The sequence below is a fragment of the Homalodisca vitripennis genome, chromosome 6, assembly GCF_021130785.1.
Source record: "Homalodisca vitripennis isolate AUS2020 chromosome 6, UT_GWSS_2.1, whole genome shotgun sequence".
Lineage (NCBI taxonomy): Eukaryota > Metazoa > Arthropoda > Insecta > Hemiptera > Cicadellidae > Homalodisca > Homalodisca vitripennis.
In genome coordinates, this window is record NC_060212.1 from 118074015 (window position 1) to 118096291 (window position 22277).

General features: G+C 32.4%; 1 protein-coding gene across 4 annotated transcripts in view; it reads left to right on the forward strand.

Annotated features, from left to right (window-relative positions):
• The window catches only part of LOC124364806 (zinc finger protein DPF3), a 63766-nt gene extending 41947 nt beyond the window's left edge, over positions 1 to 21819 (forward strand). For all 4 annotated transcript variants that reach the window (XM_046820570.1, XM_046820572.1, XM_046820573.1 and 1 more), the window contains 4 exons: positions 13210 to 13358; positions 14689 to 14845; positions 16143 to 16255; positions 17527 to 21819. In XM_046820570.1, the coding sequence (XP_046676526.1) occupies positions 13210 to 13358; positions 14689 to 14845; positions 16143 to 16255; positions 17527 to 17655 (548 nt within the window). In that variant the 3' untranslated portion in view covers positions 17656 to 21819. The remainder of the gene's footprint in view (positions 1 to 13209; positions 13359 to 14688; positions 14846 to 16142; positions 16256 to 17526) is intronic.
• The last annotated feature ends 458 nt before the right edge of the window (positions 21820 to 22277 follow it).

The following is a 22277-nucleotide window of genomic DNA, read 5'->3' on the forward strand; positions in this document are numbered from 1 at the left end:
TTAGTGTAGTCTGAGCCTAGTTAGTGACAATAGTAAGAGTGAGCGCACTGACACTGTTCCCTTCTCTCACTAACCTAACGTTGTTTCCTCTGTTAAGGCTGACAGCGTGGCCGGAGGAACGAGACCCCCTGTGCGACCTCTCGCTCTTACTATTGCTTCCTAGGCTTCAGAGTCCACCGACACCGTTTGTTTATCTTATTTATTACCGTACCTTTATTCTAAGGTAACTCAGCTGTTGTCTTCCATTAGGGAATTTTGTTAGCACCGATTGTAAATCCAATGTTTAAATTTTACGATGTTAGACTTGTAATTGTAACAGTCTAATACATACTGCCAATATTGTTATTACGGATAGGTCTTTGTGAATGTCAGAGTAGCATATTAGAGTGCTAAGATTCGACAGGAATCATTGTAAATATCTATTATTTATATATTTGAGTTTTGGTTTGACATTGCGTTATTTATTCATGATAGTCTTCTCATTATTGTAAGTTATATTATTTATTTTATTTAGCTGTTTAGCGATGTTGATAGCTGGCTTATAGGGCAAACTGAACCTCTGTGATAAGTTGTTGTGTTACAAACTTATTATGTTATTTATTTATATTGTCACTTATTGTCATCTTATTTATTGTTAGTACGGTTAGCTAGGTTAAGTAGTGTGTGTTCACTCTGGCTCGAGGGACCAATGTATCGTGTATCGTGGCCTTCACAGTTATTGTCTTTACAAATGCATGCAATACAAATGTAATAACCTATGAAGTTGTGTTTCTTTTCCTGTTTCTTGTAATCGCTATACTCTCTGTATCAGGGGTTCTTCATGTCTAAATGTATAATTTGCTAACAAACAGTTACTTTACTCTTAACATTAGTTTTAATGCGTAATGAATCTTGGTCTGCTTTATTGATGTGTTACACTCAAATACGAAATGTGTTTTATTGTAATAATTGGTTAAATTAAGTATGTAATTTCTCCAGCAACAGTCATTAATCCTTTTATTTAAAAAGTTCACATTTTATTTAGTTTTATAAACAATGAAAATGTAAACAGGCCCAATTACGTTGATCTGTAAGACAAATTAAAATGTAAACAATATAGAGAATTAATCAAAAGTGTTAAATAACAACATAAATGTATTAAAGCCGTGCAATAAATATAGTAAAGTCTGGTCAGTCTATTTGTCTGAAGATGCAAGAAAATGAAGTGTTTATTTCGTATTCCACTCAGCTAAGCTGTATGTAATAAGTCCAAAATATGAACTATCAAACAAAAATCTATTAATAATTAACCCTTGAACTTGTAGTAATTTGTTGCTCAGTTTTTAGCCTTTTCTAAGAAATTATTTTAATAGTGTAACCATCAAACATGTGAATATTTGGGTTTGTATTTTGTTTAAGATTGTTTAACTCATTAGCTCGGAGAGTAAAAATTTGAATATGGAAAAAAGTGAGTATTCAGAAATCGTCACTCATATACAAAGTGGTATGTAACTGGCAAAATTTAACAATCGTAATTTTTCCTTGGCATTAACTTAAAACTATCAGAACAAAGATTAACCCTTCCAACGTGGCTAACGCCTATAGACTGCTGATGCTTTAAACGCGGATAACGTCTACAAATGCAAAAGCTTTACTTTTGAAATGGCAAAGAATTAGTTGTTAAAACTTCCGTAAGAGAGCAGGTCGATGTTCCTTTCGACTGTCGAAACTAGACAAAACGCTTTGTCACTGTTGGTGGACGTTGTAACGGTATCTACTCGGGTTGAAAGCAATCGCCGCCATTTTTTGTATGGCCTGTGACGCGGCACACGCCTACAGACGCGTTCGTTTCATTCAGCCTGTTTAACTACGTGTGTGTTGGTCATATGTTGGTTATATTGTTAAACAAAGTGTTTTGAATCAGTCTGTTGTTATTCTAATAGTGTTTTAGTTTGTTTTTACTAACATTTAGTATAATTTTTTGTTATATTGGCTAATCCAGATGATCCAAGTTTTGACGAAGTGGTCAAATGTTTTCATGCGTATAAAATTCCCAAAAATATGTAATATTACATGTTTATTATTTTTTCTTATAAAGGTAATACCAAGGAATATGAAACAAAAATTAGCATTGGGAAATAAAAAAAAAATATATTTTCTTATGTCTTAGCGTTTGACAGTAATTTAAATTAGCGCTTTAAGGGTTAACCGTATGATATAACATCATGACTAGAACTTCATATAAAAGTTTATAGTGTATAAATTATGTTTATACTCTACTGAACTACATTTCGGGACTTATGCTATTTCATGTTTGGAGGAAAAAAGATCTAACCTTTCTATTCTTTAAAAAAAAATGTCACTTAATTTGTAGATAAATCCTTGTTTTATGGAACGTGTATTGTTTTATACAAGTTGGTAAAATGCCCCCTAACCAATATAATATTAACAAAATTCATGAGGAATACATCACAAAATAATTTGTGAGAAAGTGGTGTCTACGTTTTTATATTTTTTTGAAAAATTATAAATAATATAATATATATTTTTTTAGCTTACTGTTTTTATCAGTGAGTAAAATATGTGTTTCATAAAGAAGTAGACTTTACAATTTTCTTTTCATAACTTGAAAATTTGTATAAAAATACCTTTTAAGTGTGGGTAAGCTTCAGCAGTGAACACGTTTAACTTTTTTTTATTATTTTTTTTTTATAGAGGTGCGAAAAAAAATCTTTATAAGAGACCACCATCGTTAGTCCTCCACCGCCCATCTTACGGCAGATAACAATGGACGGTAGTGTGGAGATTTTTACCCACTAAAAAAAAACACTCCTCTCCCCGTAGATGGTACGGGGAGGACTGGATGGAACCGCGTTAGCATTACATCAATCCAGTCCGTGCTACGTCTTACAACACCTACTCCTGGCTACTGGTCCCTTTCGACGATTTTATCTCTCAGAAGGTGCTGTGCATAAGCTGTGACAGCTGACCAGTTTTCTTCTTGTGTGATCATATAGGTCACCAGGCTTGAGGGGGAGAGCCTGGCGCCTATTATCTCTTCGGCGCTGCTTCTGTAGTCCTTCCACCGAGCACACTTGAAGAATGTGTGTTCGGCGTCGTCGATTTTGTCCAGGCAATATTTGCACATTGGCTTGTCATGTAGTCTCATCCTGAAGAGGTAGTCGTTGAACTGGCCGTGACCCGTCAAGAACTGTGTCAGGAAAAAGTCCGTTTCACCGTGCTTCCAAGAGAGCCAGACGTTGATGTCCGGTATCAGGCGTGCTGTCCATCTGCCCGTCTCTTCCGATGTCCATCGATCTTGCCACTCCTGTAGCGTTTCCGTCTTTATCCTCGTTCTTGCCTCCTTGGAGTTGTCATCATTCCTTTTAGTGTTGTAGAGTTTCACTCTTTCAAATGCTAACAAATCAATTGGTGTGGCTCCTGCTATTACCAGTACGGCTGGAACCGTTCGGTAGGAACAAGCTACCCTAAGAGCTCCTCGTCGCTGCACCGCAGCTATTTTGCATCAGTATGTCTTTTGCTTTAAGTTATCCGCCCATATTTCTGCTTCATAAAGCAGCACTGAATGAACTGTTTCCAGTAGCACTCATCTTTTTTTGGCTCGTGGTCCCGTGGTATTCGTCATAATTCTTGACAAACTAGACACTGTCCTGTTAGCCTTCGTGCATGCGTTTTCAAGGTGTTCTCTGCAAGACAGTTTTTCGTCTATCATTACCCCCAGATAACGCAGAGCCCTTGTTGTCATCAACGTTGTGCCTCCCACGTCTACAGTGAATGGTTTTGGGAACCATTTTTGACGAGTCAGGACGACCATCTCGGTTTTCTGCTTGGCGGAGTTTCTCAAGCCAAGTTTCAACTGTGTCAGTAGTCTCTCGGACCAGCAACTCTGCCTCCTCTACACTGTCAAATACTATCGTAGAATACATTAAACTAACCTGTTTACTAAAGGCCAAGCTAACCACACCAGGACCAAATCTGAAACTTATATATGTAGTATTACAAATTTTCATAATATTTCCATTCTTTCAAGATATATTGTGGGCAAATCTTATATTTTATATCTTATATCACAAAAAAAGTTACAAAATTTTAAAATATATTACATTAAATTTTAAATCTAACATAGTAGTGACTGGTATGTTAAAAAAACTATACATTGTATTAAAAGCTATACATTGCATATAATTTTTGTATGATGACACTTTTTGTTTTTTAAACAATACAGTACAAAAATAAAAAACACAAATGACATACTCATTCATTTAACTCTAATATATTTATGAGACATTAAGTTTTAATGCTTTAGTCAATATAAAAATTGTACTATCTAATTATAAATAATAAAAAGTATATGTACTAGTTCTCAATGAGCAAAGAAACTTAAATATAGGTTAGTACAAGAATACACACTGAGAAAACAGTTCAGCAAAACTTCTGTTTGTTATTTCAGATTGTATTTCACTCAGGAATTTATACTTCAAATCTCATAAAAAGTTGTCATATACTGTAATATTGTGTTTTTATTGTTATAATATAACAGTTAAAAGTTTCAGTGTATTAGAATTTGCAAAGAAGACATATTAATTTAGAATGTTTCTGTATAAAAATTTACAACACTAATTACTTTTGGAAATGTGTATGCCCGGTAATATAACCTCCAGGTAAGATTAAAAATAATGCAAAATTTTACTATTAGTTTACACAGAAGAATTTTACTCTAGAGGACAGGTTGAAAACATCTGGTAGTAATTAAGGATTCCTGATTGTATTCTTTTTAGAAACCACAGAGTTTCAGACATGTTACAGCAAGATCATCAGGTAGAGCAAAGAAAGGATAATTTCTCAAAATGACTAATTAGGGTAATTTCCATCAGAAACCAACCATCCAATCGTGATAGCTTGACCATGTTTAAAGAAATGTACTTTTTGTACGTAAAAACGTAAAATATTGTATTTGAAACAATTTTATGTCTTTATTAGTTCTTGGTTTCATGAATTCGAGATGGTTGAAACTTAATTTCTTCTAAATTCTCTGTGCGAAAAGTGGTATCTCTCTTCATTCATCAAAGGTAGATATGCAATAAAATCGTATTGTGGTGCTAATTTAGGCCATCTTTCTATATCTTTGTCACATTTACTTTATACGTTTAGCTAAATTAAATATAAAAATTTACATTTTTAGAATTTTTGTATCAGGAAATATTTCTGCAATTTTAATTTTGTTGTTTCATAAATTCTATAGAGTGCATAAAATCTTTATGGATTATGTTTCATAAGAAACATTTAATTACCCTTTCAACTTAAAAGTTTATGATTTGAACCGGTATAAAATAATACTGGTTTCAAGTTATACACTTTCACAATTTTGCAATTGGAATTTATGTAATATAGCATAAATAAGTAAAAACCCATACCTGTACTAATAATCATTAAGGTCAACAAAATTACCAAATTCTCATGAAATATTGTTGTAATGCTTGATATAAAACCAAATATGAGCTGTTAATACAAAATTTCAAATGTTGTTAAATAATTTTAATTATTGTTTGAGGTTATTCAAACAATTTAAAAAGGTATCTCTGATTACATCCTTTTAGAATACCTGTACATTCAGGCTAGAATATTAAAAAATGTCAAGGTAGAAATAATCGTTACGATTTTATTTACATTATGAATGGTTTGGGAATTTAGCTATATAAGGTAAGTGTTCCCATTAAGACTCAGAAGCCTCAAATTTCCAAACAGTATGCATCAGGTTTAGGTTATGAAGTCAGAGACACACAGGGAACATTTCATTAGTTTATATTTTATTTCCATTTTTTTAAACTCCTGCCCACGAGCATTTAGTTACATCATGTGCAAAGAAATTGGAGGTGATAATGGGGTTATTTTGGAGTATTTTTGGTATAGGGTGTGTCAATTAAAAAGGAAGTTTTACTGATAGTACCCATTTTGTTGGTCTTGAGCTTTCAATCTTTGTACTTATACAGGGTTAATAAAATGTCTGAAGACCCCCTGTTAATATTGTAACGGCTCACCCTAGAACCGTAATTTTTACAATCCGTCATATCTCACTATACCAAGCCCGGTCCCAATAAAGTAATTTAGGAACACTTAAATTTTAGCATGAGGTGTCCCTCAAGCACTCCAAAGATTGGTGAAGGAAATTAAAATAGATACAAGTGGAGAGTGCAAAAATTAGTAGACATCAAGAAACATAATGATCAGGAATTCTTACCAAACTTCATATCTTCACATTCACATACAGAGTTAATAAAATAATCTGGAGACCCACTGTTAATATTGTAATGGCTTACACTAGAAAAACTAAACTAGTAGTTTTTGGGCATAATTTTTATTTAGTTCACAAACCCAAAGTGGGGGATTTTGGGAGCAGCTAAAAAATTATAAATGATAAGCCCTATCGCGTGACCCTATTTGTAGGTCTTAATTAAAGAAAACTAACAGTACAACTGGAGATTATATTAACTCTGTACAAAATGGTGGTCAATTTAAAGTTTTAGAAGTCAGAATGAAGTACTTACAATCTAGACATAACTAACTTTTTTGAGCAGCTAAAAACTATAAATCTTAAGCACCACTCAGTCACATCTCATGTTTAAGGTATTAAATGGGGGGGGGACCAAAGCAAAGTATGGTTTTAATTGTTATCAAACCTAGCTAATAAGAAAAGTTAAAAGAATTATTGGGAATTCTTAAAGGCATGAGAACTACATTCCACAAATTATGTACTTAGTCCAGTGTAATCAGTTGAGTAGTTTCATCTGCAAATATGTAGGATTTAGCAAAAACGTTGCTTGGTAGGTAATTTATTGAAACTAAGAATAAAAGTGGGCACAGCACTAAACCCTGGGGTACCCCATCTCAACTATAGGTAACCACACTCATCATTGACACATACCACCTGCCTTCGATTTTAATAGGTAAGATTTAAATAGTTTTAAAGCAGTGTCTTGAATGCTATAATATTCCAACTTTTGGAATAAAACATCATGATCTACACAGGATTAACATTGTTAATGATGCGTATTTATGGTGATAGAATTCGATCATATTATTAAGTTGGATATTTATTTAATGAAACGTTTCCCAATAGAAACCCTATATCAAAATCTCCTCTTGAAAAAACAGGCTCAGTGTAGAATCAAGCTAAATCTTGAACACCGAGAACAGCAAGATTGTCTGGAAATGTTGATGTCTGTTGTTGCAAATCTGCAACTACGACTTTGTCAAAAGAAGTGGGGATGTATAAGGAATACTTTTGTAATATTTTATATGAAAATCAATACAATGCCTACAAATCTTGTGCATTAGCTGAACGAAGATGTCTTTGATTTAAGAATATGATGAAATGATGAGTAAAATAGATAACCAGGTACTTAACTTAAATTATATTGTAATTAGTGACAAAGCAACCTTCATACTTAACTGGAAGGTTAATAGACACAATTATTGTCTCTGGAATGATGTCAATCCATACTGAGTGTAAGAACACCACACTCAACTTCCCGAAATAATTCATGTTATTCTAGGTGTGATGGGAGAATTATTGGACCATTCTTTATTGAAGGGAACCTTACTGGTGATGTGTATTTAGATATGCTCCAACAACAGATAATTCCAGGCATCCAGAGATGATTTTCAACAAATTTGATTCCAACAAGACAGAGCACCTCCACATTATAGTCGGCAAGTCTGTCACTACTTGATAATATTTTCCAAAATTGATGAAGGTCGGTGTGAGTCTATTCAGTGGCTTGCTACGAAGGTTGTTTTTTCTTTTTGCAACGTCCGACTTCATGCCATGGCAGGTCCGCGATGTGATCAGTAGTCGAACGTGCGTCATCCGTGTTACAAAATATGTCACTGCCGGGTTCAGGTAGTCAGTTTGCACTGAGTTGCAGTTGCATAAACATGATCGCCTCTATTGAGTCTCCCGCCAAATGTAAAAATCTGCAGAGTGTATTTTATCTAGTGTAAACCGTTAACAATATTAACAGTGTCTCCAGACTATCAAATTAACCCTATATTAACAGTGTCTCCAGACTATCAAATTAACCCTGTATGTGAATATATGAAGTTTGGTAACAATTTCTGATTATGCGTTTATAGATGGCTACTAATTTGTGCACTCTCCACTTGTATTTATTTTAATTTCCTTCACCAATCTTTAGAGTGCTTGAGAGACGCCTCATGCTAAAATTTAAGATTTCCTAAATGACTACGGGAACTATTTGCCAAGATGAAAGGCTATTCCTGAGTGTCTCAACTATGGACACCAATCCTTTGTTACCTTTACCCCTACCCAAGGTTGCAATACTTCAAACAATAAATATTTAGGCAATGCAACTCCAATAATATTATGGAAGCAGATATTACTGAACTAATAAAGGAGTTTTGGTGCGGTGAGCCTGTAGACTTCGCTCACTGCCCCTCTGCTGACCTAAGTGATCATAGAAGTATAAGTGTGAGTATTGCTGCTGTTTTTCGTGAACAATTTGGAAAGCTCTCAAGTGTCATAAATAAACATTTAACTTGTAACAAAATTTCAAATGGAGCTACAGTGTATAATCTGGTGAAAAATCAAAATATCACCTGAAACCAAAAATATCTGAGTATGACAGCATTTAAAATGTTAACGGGCAATTTTAGAACAGCAGGTAAAAAAGACATGTTCTCCCATGGGGTGTGTTCGGGATGGAATCTCACTTCATCATTTTGCTGAGAAGATTGTTGATTTTTAGAAATCTACAGATGCCATTGTACATATAATTACCCACAGTGAAATTCTTCCCATATATTAAGAAACGGACTGCCATATGAAGATTTCGTTAAATATTTACAACATGCCATCTGTTCTCTCTAACAGTCACCTAATGCTTGGACCTTATTTCGTCTTCAGCTGTCTGTTTGACCTTCAAAAACTTTCAGAAACTACCTGAAATTTCTGAATTTAAGTGAAACAAAACCTAGAGCAGCTAACTTATTGTCTAGCTTTAACTCACAAAATGTATGTATCATTAGGAAGCACTCCGTAATAATTATAATGCTATTATTGCAAGGCAAATTGGAGATAACAAACAACTTGGGTGATATGGAAAAAGGCAGTGTGGACTTCTTATTTTTATCGATTGGCAACAGACAACACATGTCACCAATTGTGCCCTGAAACCTGGTACAAATTCAGAAAAGCTAAAATTGAAAATAAGACAGTCACAAACAATCTGTTACTGAAGCAATAATGACTGCCATCAAGCCTAGTCATCAAGCTCACTCACATTCTGACCTGCTCAGAAAATGTTTACATGGAAGGACACAAAATGTAAACGAGTCTTTCAACAGTGTTGTGTGGGGCAGAATACCTAAACACGTGTCTGTAGGCCTAGACACTCTAGAGCTAGGTAGGAGGGATGCAGTTATAGTGTTTAATAATGGGAATGTAGGAAGAGTTGGAGTGCTGCAAGAACTTGGAGTGAGTGACCTGGGTAAGAACATGATAATTGCCCCACAAAAGTTCAATGTCGTCCGTCTACACCAAGCTGAACGCGCAGCTGAAGCAATGACCAAAGAGAGCTGAGTAAAGACAATAAGACAGGTTTTTGGAGAAACAGTGGACGATGATGATCGATATGTTCCAGGAGGGTTTTAAAAGTTTAAGTGGTGTTTTACCCTCAATTTTGTAAAAATAAAAAGGGTTTCTGCGATTTTCCGAAAATCTTATTTTTGCATCGAAAAGAATCTTTTTCTCAAACATTACTAAGGATATGGTTTAAAGCATTATTTATGTAATTTTCATTTGCTACTCTTGGTGGACTTACTTTGTGTATTCTTTTTTAGCATTCTGTATTTTTTATACATTGTTATTTACTTGTTGTGCTCTTACTATTCTTATACCTCTCATATAAGACAAGTTCAATTTTTTTATTTTTTTCAAAGTGAGGCGTGAATCATCATCTGTGGCCTTCTTGATTAAATTAATTGAACTTGTTTTATATTGCAGCATTAATTTAAGGAGCCTGTCAACAAAGAAATAAAAAGTTACAAATTTACTCTATACAAAAAATATACCAGTCTAACTCAGATAAAATTTTCCTTATATGTAAAATAGCTGTTTTACCTAAGTCTAGTACGTTTTGAACAGATTTCATTTTAAAAAAATATGCAAAAACCCCGTTATGATCAGAAATATTAAATCCAACTGCTTACAATGTTGTCAAGACAAACATCTTTAGTATTTTCATCAGTTAACCAATAAAGATCAAATGTTCCTAATAAATTTAGAAAAGATTCCGTATAAGGAGATATTTGTCTGAAGTTCACATTCAAATCTACAGTTATTATATTTTTTTTTTTTAACTTCCATAATGCTTCTAAAGAAGTTAAAAATTCATGTATGTTTAATTGAGGGGTACTGTACAATAAAATCAGCATTTAACAATTTTGCCGCAGATATATTACAGACTCAGTCAATACCAAGTTTTTTTTAATTTAATATTTTTAATTCAATACTGTGTGTAATAAAAATGACTCTACCACCTCTGGTCGAAGAGGTTCTAGGACAATAAATGCTAGCAACTTTAAAACCAAGAGGATTATACAACAAAGACTCATCCTCAAAATAGATCTAGCAAATTTAACTTATTTCTGATGGATTGCATGAACTCGAAGTGCAAAGTCTCCTAATTGAGATACAGGACTCGACTCAGCCCCACCAGTAGCTTGTTGAGATGTAGTATCAGTGGTTGGTTGGGGTGCCGGGTACTCTCAGATGATGCAGGTGCCGGCCGAATATGGACATGGGCATATGGCAGTGCAATACAATCACTAAACTCAGTGTTGATCTAGTCCATCTTAGTGTCCACATGAGAATAACCAGAGATGCCTGTTTTCATTTTTTATAAATATCTAAGCAATGGCACCTCAAAAAAATGTATACAGCGGGTAATGCAACCACAGATGTAGCTAATCTGTAAATCAAAAGAGACAAACAAAGAAGCTTATATTACCCTCAGTAATTCTCCCACTTCCCAAGTGCAAAGTTAAAACATAACTTGAATACTATATTTAGTGTAAATAACAAACATTTAAGGGATTTAAAATGTGTATCAATTCTAGACCTTCAAAGTCTCTATTTACAAAGCAAAATTTCCCTTGTTAGGGTTATAGATATTTTTGAGGATATCCAAATTTGTAATAATGGCTTTAGATAGAATTTTTTGAAAACAGGGAAATAGTCAACAATGGAAAGCGTTTTCTGAAATTACTGAAAATGTTTCATGCTATTGTTTTGAGATTTCTATATTTCAATAATTGACCTAGTAATAACAGCAAGTTGGAAGTTGGAAATGTTTTTCACCAATGTTAGAAATAGCAATTAAGATGTATATGAATATTTCCCCTAAATGCTTTTTTACTTCAAGGACAAAGTGTCTTTATCTCCAATAGAATTTGAACAGAGTTCTGCCTTAAAACATACTTATAAAAGACCTCACTCACCAATTTTAATTCTCCCATGAACATAGAGAGCTTGAAATTTAATACACAGATATTTCTGTCCTAAGTGTGTGATTAGTAAGGTATGTAGAATTCTTTTGAACTTGTTTTAGAATTATTTTAAAGCAGCCTTAAAATTTTTTTTTTTTTGGCCTTATGGGTAACAATGGGCTCAGTGGTAATGGATAACATAGATAGTAAAAGCATGAATTTAGTCAAGTACCTTAACATCTGTTTCTACTTTTTATGAATCAAATCTCTTCATTTTCTTTGCATGTTTAACGAACGGAGTAGAGTTGCATTTAATCAAATTAAATAACATCTTTTAAGGTGATACTGAAATTTGATATAACGCTCTTTCACGTCGTGAACCGGTTATAGGTTCTTGAGTTTAACACAGTACACAATTAAATTGAAAAAATAACCATGGTTTGGACTGACTGATTACAAGATCTTACAACAACTGAAACAAATTACATGAAATAGTCGAGAAACTGACAGCCAATTCGTATTATATAAGCACTTAATCCTGATAGAGAGTTGTTGTTTCCTAAGAATGGCTATGGATAGCTTTTTAACAGTAAGTCAAGCTAGTTTTGGTGGAGGTCGAAATGAGAGGGTATTAAAAGAGTAAAAATGAAACCATAATCTTTTTCTCGGACTGTACTTTTCATAGCTTGATACACTAAAACTGACCATCAAACAAGTAGCTAAAGAAACTGAACATAGCCACTTGTGTATGTATAATGGTTAGCTGACAGATTTACAATTTGTTTAAATGTCTAATAGTTGGTATTAATTTTGTTAGGCTAATAAAAATATGATCTGAGAAAAATGATCAATAGTTTTAACCCTTTTAATACACAACCATTTTAACCTCCCCACCTAAATTAGATGATCTATTTCTCTCTCCAGGAAACCTCTATTGATTTCAAGAAAATGTGTGCATATACAATATAAATTGGCTCTAAAACTCACACCAAATATTCATGTTGTTAAGCTCATGGACTCAACGTACAAGTTTTTTCTCTTAAATCTCAATAATCCACCACCCCACTGACAGACAAGTTCAAGTATATTTCGCTGAACCACATACATGAAGTTTTGCGCACATGTTTACCGTAACCCATAGCTTCCTAGAAGTATGTAGTGCAAATACAGCTAGCATAATATAAAACATGTGAAAATCAGACATTGGTTGTTGGACACAAAAGTGCATAGTTAAGTATTCATTTTAAAACATATTTATTTTCAATGCTTTTTATTTGATTACTAAGTATATTGTGAATTTTAAGTAATAATTTGAAACTTTGACCATTGTACTGCATAGGGAAAGTTATATTTTAACATAACAATTTAAAAATGTAGTATTTAAATTTAGTAAAATAAAGTATTTAAATGTATATATTTATCTACTTGCTAGTTGTCTTTCTATATATTATTGTTTTTGTACGATGATTCTTGGAGCATTTGGAAAAGTTTTAATTCATTGTAACTGATAATAATCACACAATTTTTATAATAATGCACGAAATACAAAATACATTGGGAAATTGTGTGATTATTATTAGTTGTATTTAATGTTATTGTGTTCTATATATAATGGTTCATTAAAAGTCTAATCCTTAGATATACATACTGTGTAAGTAATTGTGTTGTTGTGCGATAGTCCAATTGTAACACTTTAACTTGAAGGGGCCACTCCAGTGAAGAAGCAGACACGCAGCAATGCCCCCATACCCCCCGTGGCGGGGCCTAGCATGGTGCCTGTGAGTGTGGAAGAGTCCCACCCACCTGTCAGACCACCTTCTCCTGTTGTAGAAAAAAAGATTGTAATACCAGAGGTGAGGAAATCTTGTACTTTGTACAATTTTTGTTTCTGTACAATTCGCAAATCCATTAGAAATATCATTTAAACTCGCTCAAATTTTGAGTATTTTTTACTTAATCTCTAGTGCGTCCACAATCAAAAGTTAATAAAAATATTGCATCTCTGAAGTCGCTAGGTCGTATAGATGTACGACAAAGCACAACTATAGTGACATTTAAAGCAGATTTTTGTGGCTTAGACTAGAGGTGTGCCAGGCATTCCAGAATGTTGCAGGCTCAGAAGTAGTTCCATGCAGTACGTTCCGACATTGCTTGTCTACTTATTTAAGTTTCTGGCCGACATTGTACCGGTACAATATAATACTACGTTCTGATATTTGAATTTTTAACACAAAGTGTATCTGCTCAAGTTGTTTTATACATCATAGATACACAGTTCTATAAAAGTTAAACTTTGTGTATGCCTATATTCGCAAATATCAATTTAAATTCTAAATCCACTCATTACTAAATTCACTATACTGTCAGTATATGTGATCAAAGTAAACTAAACAATTTTATCCGAACAACAAAAACACAATAAGAAATATTTCTGAAATGAATTGAAATTCACATATTTTACAATAATTATATAAAATACAATGAATGAAATTTAAACATAATTATATATTTAGAAGGTTACCTTGAAACGGTAAAATAAATTGATATATGAAAAGAAATTATATGATTTAAATACTAGAACTTGACTACTCAATTACTATTGTTGATCCCAAATTAAAACAGTTACTTTAAAATTAAAGAAATATTTTTACTTATATTTATGTGCTTGCCTGGAATCCAGAGCGGAACTGGAACATAGATCAGCCTAGTCGTTCTTCTTAACAGTTTCAGAACGCCCGGAACCATTTTGGCATGTCTAGTAAACTTTTCCAACAGAACATGGAGTTTTCTGAGCTGAACAGAGCCGGAACTTCTAGGCCCGTAACCTGTTCCGACGGAACATGGAGTCCCGAAGAAGTGAAATGTTCCAGGTCCGTTCCGATGGAACTGTTTCAGTTCTTTTGACACATCTCCATTCTCACTAGACAGTCAAGTGAAACTATGTTGAAGTATTAAATCTGAGTCTCTTTGCTATTAGTCATTTTGTTGACTCTAATTAATAATAATCTCGGAACAGGGCATTCGTACTCAATGTAATCATAATTTATATACAACACATACGACTTATGTATCGTTACATTCTTCACCACAACAATTTTTCTGTCTTAAAATTCTGTAATTCTATTTTAATGACGTTACTAAAAACTGTTCTGGAGCATTTCTTGCTTATTTTGATGTTGACAGCCGCTACCACCCATGCCAGTGCTGGCTATGGAACAGGCTAACAAGGAGAAAGCCACTCCGAACCCTTATTGTGACTTCTGTTTGGGAGACGCTGTCATCAACAAGAAGTCGGGCCAACCGGAGGAGCTGGTGTCCTGCTCCGACTGTGGCCGTTCAGGTGAGAAAATAATATGTCACAGAGGAAAATGTGTAATGTTTCATTTGCAAGAAGTGAAAACTTATGTCTGTTTGCAATACTTATCTTATAGTGTGTTAATATTTTTTTCCAATATACGTAGTTTCATAAATATTGCCCTCTTCAATCGTTAGGAATTATGATAATACCACGCTTATATATTTATACTTGTTTAATAAAATGTCAAAAAAAAATCTGCAGTGTTTTAATCTCATGGGAAATTTTCATACCTATCCAACCATTTGCTTGATTTGAAATATGTTAAAGTTGGAAAGAGTCACTCTAGTCATATAAGAATGAGATTTAAATATGCGTTTAGTAATTGGTTAAAATTAGAAGTCTTTAACTCTGTTGATGAGTTTCTTAACTGTGATATTAGCAAATTAAGTTTTTAACATTGTGGATATATAGATATTTGTAATGTTTTTAACACGTTCACGATGATGGCTTATTTTTTGGACTTTTTATTTTTCTGTCAGATTTTTCAGTAATAAATGCAAAAACCACAATATGTTTGTTATGTTAAACATCTAAATATAACAAGATAAGTATGTAGGCTTCAAGTATGTAGGATTTGCAATTTTGCACAAATAATTATTTCAAGATGTTTTTACAATGTTCCCAAGGGGTACCTTAAAAATGAAGCAATCGTGGTACACGATAATCTGAGGTATTTATTTAAGAGCGGGGTCAAATTTTACAAGCCACCAAGGCAGGCATACAATAAAAACGCAATAAGGAAATGCATAGCATCATGTACCCCCGTCGAGTACGAAAGCCTGATGTGTACTTAACCGAATACACAATGGCAATTGTGAATGATCGCGTGTATCTGTTGGGGTACATGTCGTCGTGAACGTGTTAATTTTATTTTAATTGTTATGTTTCTGTTAATTATTTATTAATATGACGCTTATTAGTTTTAGGAAACTGTGTTTTAGTATCGTATCTTAGACAATTATTTTTTATTTCAAATTTCTTACAATACAGTAGTAACAACTGAGTATTGTTCAAGTGAAACTCAGGTTTTTTTTAGTTAAGTTTTAAGACTCTTGTTTGTTTAATTAACTAACAATTAAATTATTTATATAGCACTTTTGTAATGTGTTTAATGATTAATAAAGATCTTGAATCTTACAACACATTTGGTGCAGTACTATATAATAAATTTTTTTTTTTTTTTTCGATGTAGGTCTTTAATGTTTTTATATGTTTCATTAAATGATGTATCTTCATAAATACTTTTATAAAATTAGCAACAAGTAATGGTGTTTTTCAGGACATCCAACATGCCTGCAGTTCACTGCCAACATGATAGTGTCTGTGTGCAAGTACAGGTGGCAGTGCATTGAATGCAAATGTTGTTCTATTTGTGGGACCTCAGATAATGATGTAAGATCTTTTTATCACAGTTTTGTTAACAATAATTATTAATTATAAATTACAATTTATATTTTTTTATGGATTAACTAGGATTAAACTTACTTTTATGTAAGATACTTCTTCTATGGGGTGGCCTACTGCCATACACTTAAGCCTCAAGGGCCTTTTGCACACCCCAGAAGCACACCATGAGGCCTACCAGTCTATGATTTCATGTATGGTTAGTTTTATTGGAAAATAGGTTGATGTTCGGAATAAATATTCATATCATAATTAGTTTTAATGAGAACTGAATCACTAAATTGAAGTCTATTTTGTATTAAAATATAAACTTTTGTAATAAATTATAAATATTTTAGTTAAGTTAAAAAAGTTTATTTTTTATAATTTTAAAATTAAGTTTTGCATAATTATACCAAATTTGAAAATATTACACTGATAAACAGAATTTTATTCTGAGTAACACGAGAAACACCATGAGTAAGCATATATAGTTATTCTAACAAAGTTGCTATGTTTATAGTGTTGCAAAATATGGTGCATGTAGATTCTACTTGTTCTCAGCAGTATATAGAAACCTAGAAACAGAGAACTTATCATTCAGAAAAACAGCTACAATCCTACCTGTTCGGGAGAAAGCTTGAGATCAAACACTGTGTCATAAACCACTGATTGCATTAATATGGTTTTATTGTTGATATTTCTGCATCAATGGAAGTATCTAGGCATAAATATCAAATAGGACTTTTTGTTAGTCTTATGCCCACAATTGTTAAATAATCAAGTCTTGCCTGATTTTTTATGTTATAACAAGAAACTATGTGCCTATAAGAACAGGCAGCCAATATGGTTTGGTACTAATAAATTATGCAGAATGAGCAAATGTGCTAAGAACAGTAATCAGCAGCATCTGAATAACTAACATTTTATATCATTTTGCTTTTCTAAATTCTCACTTACCGTCGACTTTATGTGTACCTTATTTAATAATAACGATCTTGAGTTTTTGGGTACAGGACTGACTCAATTTTGGGTTTGATCCATCTGTTATATACCCGACTGGAAAGAGTTAATCATAGACACCCCAACTATATGATTAACGCTATCCTCAAACCCCCTATTAAAAGTTCCACAAATTTTAATTTACCCTTTTAAGTATATCCAGTATCCATGTTCATAAATAATTTGTACTTGGTTTTGGTTGTTTAGAGATTATAATAGAGTATTTGGTTACTTTTCTTGAGAACAGAAATTCAGTGAAAGTGTAATGTATATTGCAGGACCAGTTGCTGTTCTGTGACGATTGTGATCGCGGCTACCATATGTACTGTCTGGCTCCCCCCCTCACTCAGCCGCCAGAAGGTTCCTGGAGTTGTCGTCTCTGTCTCTCGGAGTTCCACCAGAAGTAACACTCCACCACCCCACTGTGTACCATACTTATATAGTTTTTGTGTAGATCTTGTGTGTTCACGCATCTAAGCTATTTTTGAAGCTTTTACAAGTCTTTCGTTTTGTGTCGATGTAAATTTTGCGATTTTTATTTTTCTAGACGATGCTTGAAGTTAAAAATAGTCAGAATTTATGGAATTACACTGTGATCAAAATATCCTGTATCATATTTTATATATTACCTTATATAATATTTTTATCGATTAAATGTACTCTATATAAAAAGGCATTTTAGTTTGAGGATTTGTTTTCATTGAATTTATACACTAGTTTGTATAGAGTGTTTTAGACTTTTTCATATGTTTAATTGTTAATCCTACAAATAATGTTTCATTTTGTTCACAAGTTGAACAAAATCTTTTATGGCTGTACACCTAATAATAACAAAAAAATTACTATTTCTTGGTAGTTTATTTCTTATCAAGGTTAAGTAGTTAGCTGTAAAATAGGTGTAGATGGCTTTCTGTGTGAACATGGAGGAATAAAATATTGTCATAGTTTAGTTTTTGTCATATATATACTTTTGTCTTTAAAACGATACACATGAAACAAGTAGATGCATCTCATGTACTGTTACCAACTAGCTAACGCACATACTAAAGAATGCATATATTTGTAACAATTTGGTTGTGTACAATTCACTAAAATGTTATAGAAAATACTTTTGTTCTCTTATTGATAGCCAAATTGTTTATTGTATACTTTTTATAGCTTTATTGTAATATGAACACTTAAAGTGTACACGGATGGTCTAGGAAGTAAAGAACCTTACACTATAAAGTGATTCAAACAAAAAATAGCTTAACAAAATTTAATGATCTAGCAATGATTATAGAATTAACGTTTACTGATTCTTTGAGCTCTTCTTAATGTTAGTGTTTCCTTATAATAACTAATTTAATTTCAGAAAAAGACTGAAATTACCATTTCTCAAAACACATCAGTTGAGTTGTATGGTGCACAACTTAAGTCTAAATGCTGTTGGCTATAATATAACAGTGGTAGTTCAAAGGTATGAAATTAAATCTTTATTTTTGTCATATGCACAACAAAAGTAATAATGAAGTCGAAATTAAGAACAGCTGTCAAATCACCATACATTATTATAAAATATAAATTAAAAGGTTAAAGTATACAATTAATAAAATAGCCAGTTGATATTTGTTATTTAGATATAATTAAAATTAATACTAAGAATAATAAGTTATGGCAATAATAAATCATTCCTAACAAATACTACGTACCATAGTAAATATTATAAATTGTAATAAGTTAAACCTGTATTTCATAAAAAATACAATTATAAAAACCATTAACAATTTTTCAATGAGCTAAACATTCTAAAATTCATAATTGCTTAATACTTTTCAATTAGTGCTATTGCATTACTTTATTATAAAGCTTACTTGGCCATAAATTTATAAATTCATTATTAACTGTATCTGATACTTCATAAACATTGGCCTACAGTTTTCGAAAGCATGTTGGATAACTAATAATTCTTATGGTTTTCTTTTTTTTTCAAAATTAATATTTCCAATGTTTTACTGTAATTCCACCATAGTATGAGACCATTTATCTTAGGATGGACTGGAAAGAAGCATTTCTTACTAAACTGAAAGTTATACAGAACACAGAATGTAAGACTTCTTAAGAAAACTCTCTAAAGCTTTGTACAAGTATGATCCACATGATTAGCTTATTATCAATACCTAGTAGGTTGACATTTTGACGATAGTTACCATTAGGGTTCTCATCTCAAAAAGATTGTAATTTTCCTGGAATCACCGAAATGCAGTTAACAATGTGTTGTTATTAAAGAGGTAGTATCGTCTATATATTTAGTTGTTAATGTTTGTACTGGATGAGGTAAATCATTTATATTAATTAGAAATAACAAAGGTTGAAGTACTGAACCCTGTGTAACTCTACATGTAGAAAGACGAGTCTGAAAGATAAAATGTGTTCTTTCACATACAGTCAAATAGTTGGCTCAGATCACACAGTGTTAACTGAGCATACGCCTTATTTCCAAGCGCTGTTAAAACTACACTTATTTTCAATTTTTGTTAATTAATTCACTGTCTAATTGTTAATTTTTCCTTTTTTAAGTTTTGGAATTCCAAATGGTAACTTAATTGGTCAAAAATAATTACTTAAAAGTCGTATACATCCATGGTTTTTAAGTTTTTGAATCACTTTACTACATTTAACACTTCATCACCTGTTACAACTTTCAAAGACATTAAGTAAAGTTGTCTGGATGAATGTAGTTTGCTAATAGCTGACACGGAATGACTAGTGATTTACTAATATTCTTTTTAAATCCATTACCGAATTAATAAGATAGTTGATACTTATGTGAGATGAACTAAAATAGCTAAGAATCTGACAATGGTTGATCTTAAGATTAATTACCACTTCTTCTCAGTGGAGTGCCAATGATTTAAGATTAGAATTTTCACTTAATAATCTTCTTCTAATTTCATTATTAGACTCTTAATGTTTGAATCACACAGCACTAAAGTTGTCTGTAGTTTCTTTTACAGCTTTTCATTAATTTTGTGTTGTAGCCAAAATCATTTTTTTCAGATTTCAACTAAAATACCATAATCGTTTTCAAAGGTTTGATGCACATTTGATATTTTTTACTTTTTCATAATTTTTTCTATAATTATGTTTATAAAAAATGGAGAACATTATAAAATCTTTTTATTAATATAAAATTTACATAACTTTCCCAAGCATTTACATTTCCAGGCAAGATTAGCGGACACTTTATACATTTAACTTAGAAGTGCCCATGTTACTGAAGGCGTAAAATGTTAACTGTTATGTTTGATATTATCTTACTAGATTATTCTACATTTATTTAATATGATATTAATATTTTATTTAATATTTTTTGTGCAAAAGAGTAGTGAATTTCATTTTACCGCATTTTATTTTGGTACTATCAAATTGAAAATACCTTGTAACCTTCAACTTTGCAAGAGAGATTTACTGCTTAACAATATTTTGATACGATAATACTAAACCCCACCCATAACAAGTGGGCACATGCACTTATTTATTTCCGAGATGGCAAGCACTGTTTTGCAATTTGCTCACATCTTGTTAAATTGTCTCTCATCATAATATCAATCCTTTCAATATAATAATATTTTTATATTATTGTTTGGAATCTTACCTTAATAAATGTGTTGATGTTCTTCAGAAATATTCATTAAATGTTATTTTATAAATATTATTTTCTCAATGCCATGCAAAGTTGTAGTTGTTTCCACGTTGTTGCTAGCACCGTTAGCAAATTGCCACATCTCTGGGAATTTTGGCTATTGCCATGAGAATATTTTACTTACAACAAATGAAACACGTTGACAATAGAATGCGGACTACAACATAATTCTGAATCCCACATTATTGAATAGCATTGAGTTTAATAAAAAATTGCAGATACACAAACAAATTTGGCGATGGTCAAAAAGCGATGAAGTGCACATTAGCAAAGTGCCCACAATCAGGGTAGTGTTTGAGTTTAGGAAGGCACTGCACGCTACTGCCCATTCAGCAATTAATCGAGTTCAAGGTCATGTGGAGTTGACTGAATATTACCTAACCTTCTTTGATGAAAAACTATATTCCTGCAGATAATATTGTAAAGATGCGGCAATTTGCATATGTGTGCTCACGTGTTAATCTGAAAAAAGGTAATCGAACTAGTCGCAGACTTTGTAGACTCCGTTCGTGCTAACATATTGTTCTTTACTTCCTAACTTTCGTTGTATAGTTGTTTATAGTATAATGTTGGTGGTTATGTGCTATTTACTATAATTACTGTCACCAACACAAATGCATTTTGTAATAGACTCACTTAATTTTTTTTAATGTTTTGGTGCTCTTTAACACAAATCAGTATTGTTCGTTATGTTATAAGTTAATTATTACAGATCTTAGTAGTAGGAATACACGTACTTAAATATATATATATATATTTACACCATGACTGGAGTTTTCAGTCGAAAATCTAAATATGACTAGTTTTGTAACTACTTAACTTGTGTCTCATTGATTTTCTTGATTTGTTTGTCTCTTTTGTAATATAATGAATCTTTATGAAGCAACCCTTCTTTTTCTTTGTGCCTGTAATTCAGCATCATTTTGAAGAAGTTTATACAAATTGAAATAACCTTAGATTGAATTTGTTAGGTGTAATCTATATGACCTTGCCTACAATATAATAAGCACCAAGAAAGTAGCAAGGAAAAAAATTGGTGGGGGGGTCCAAGACGACTTATATTTTCCCGTAGTGGACAGAAAGTAAGGCGAGTACAGTCAATCGCTCATTCTCCATTTTGTTCCTTAAAAAGTTCTTGGCCCGTTTCAATGTTGAGAATGATCTTTCAGCAGTGTATGTCAGTAATACTGAAATATTTAAATAATAATAGTCATTTGCTAAAAAAGTAATAGAAAAAATGGAAAATTGGGGGTTCCAGTCCAACACCCTAAAATGTTATAACCAATACACATAACCCTACATGGTACTAGATGACTCGGGGACTTCATGATATTTGTATCACCT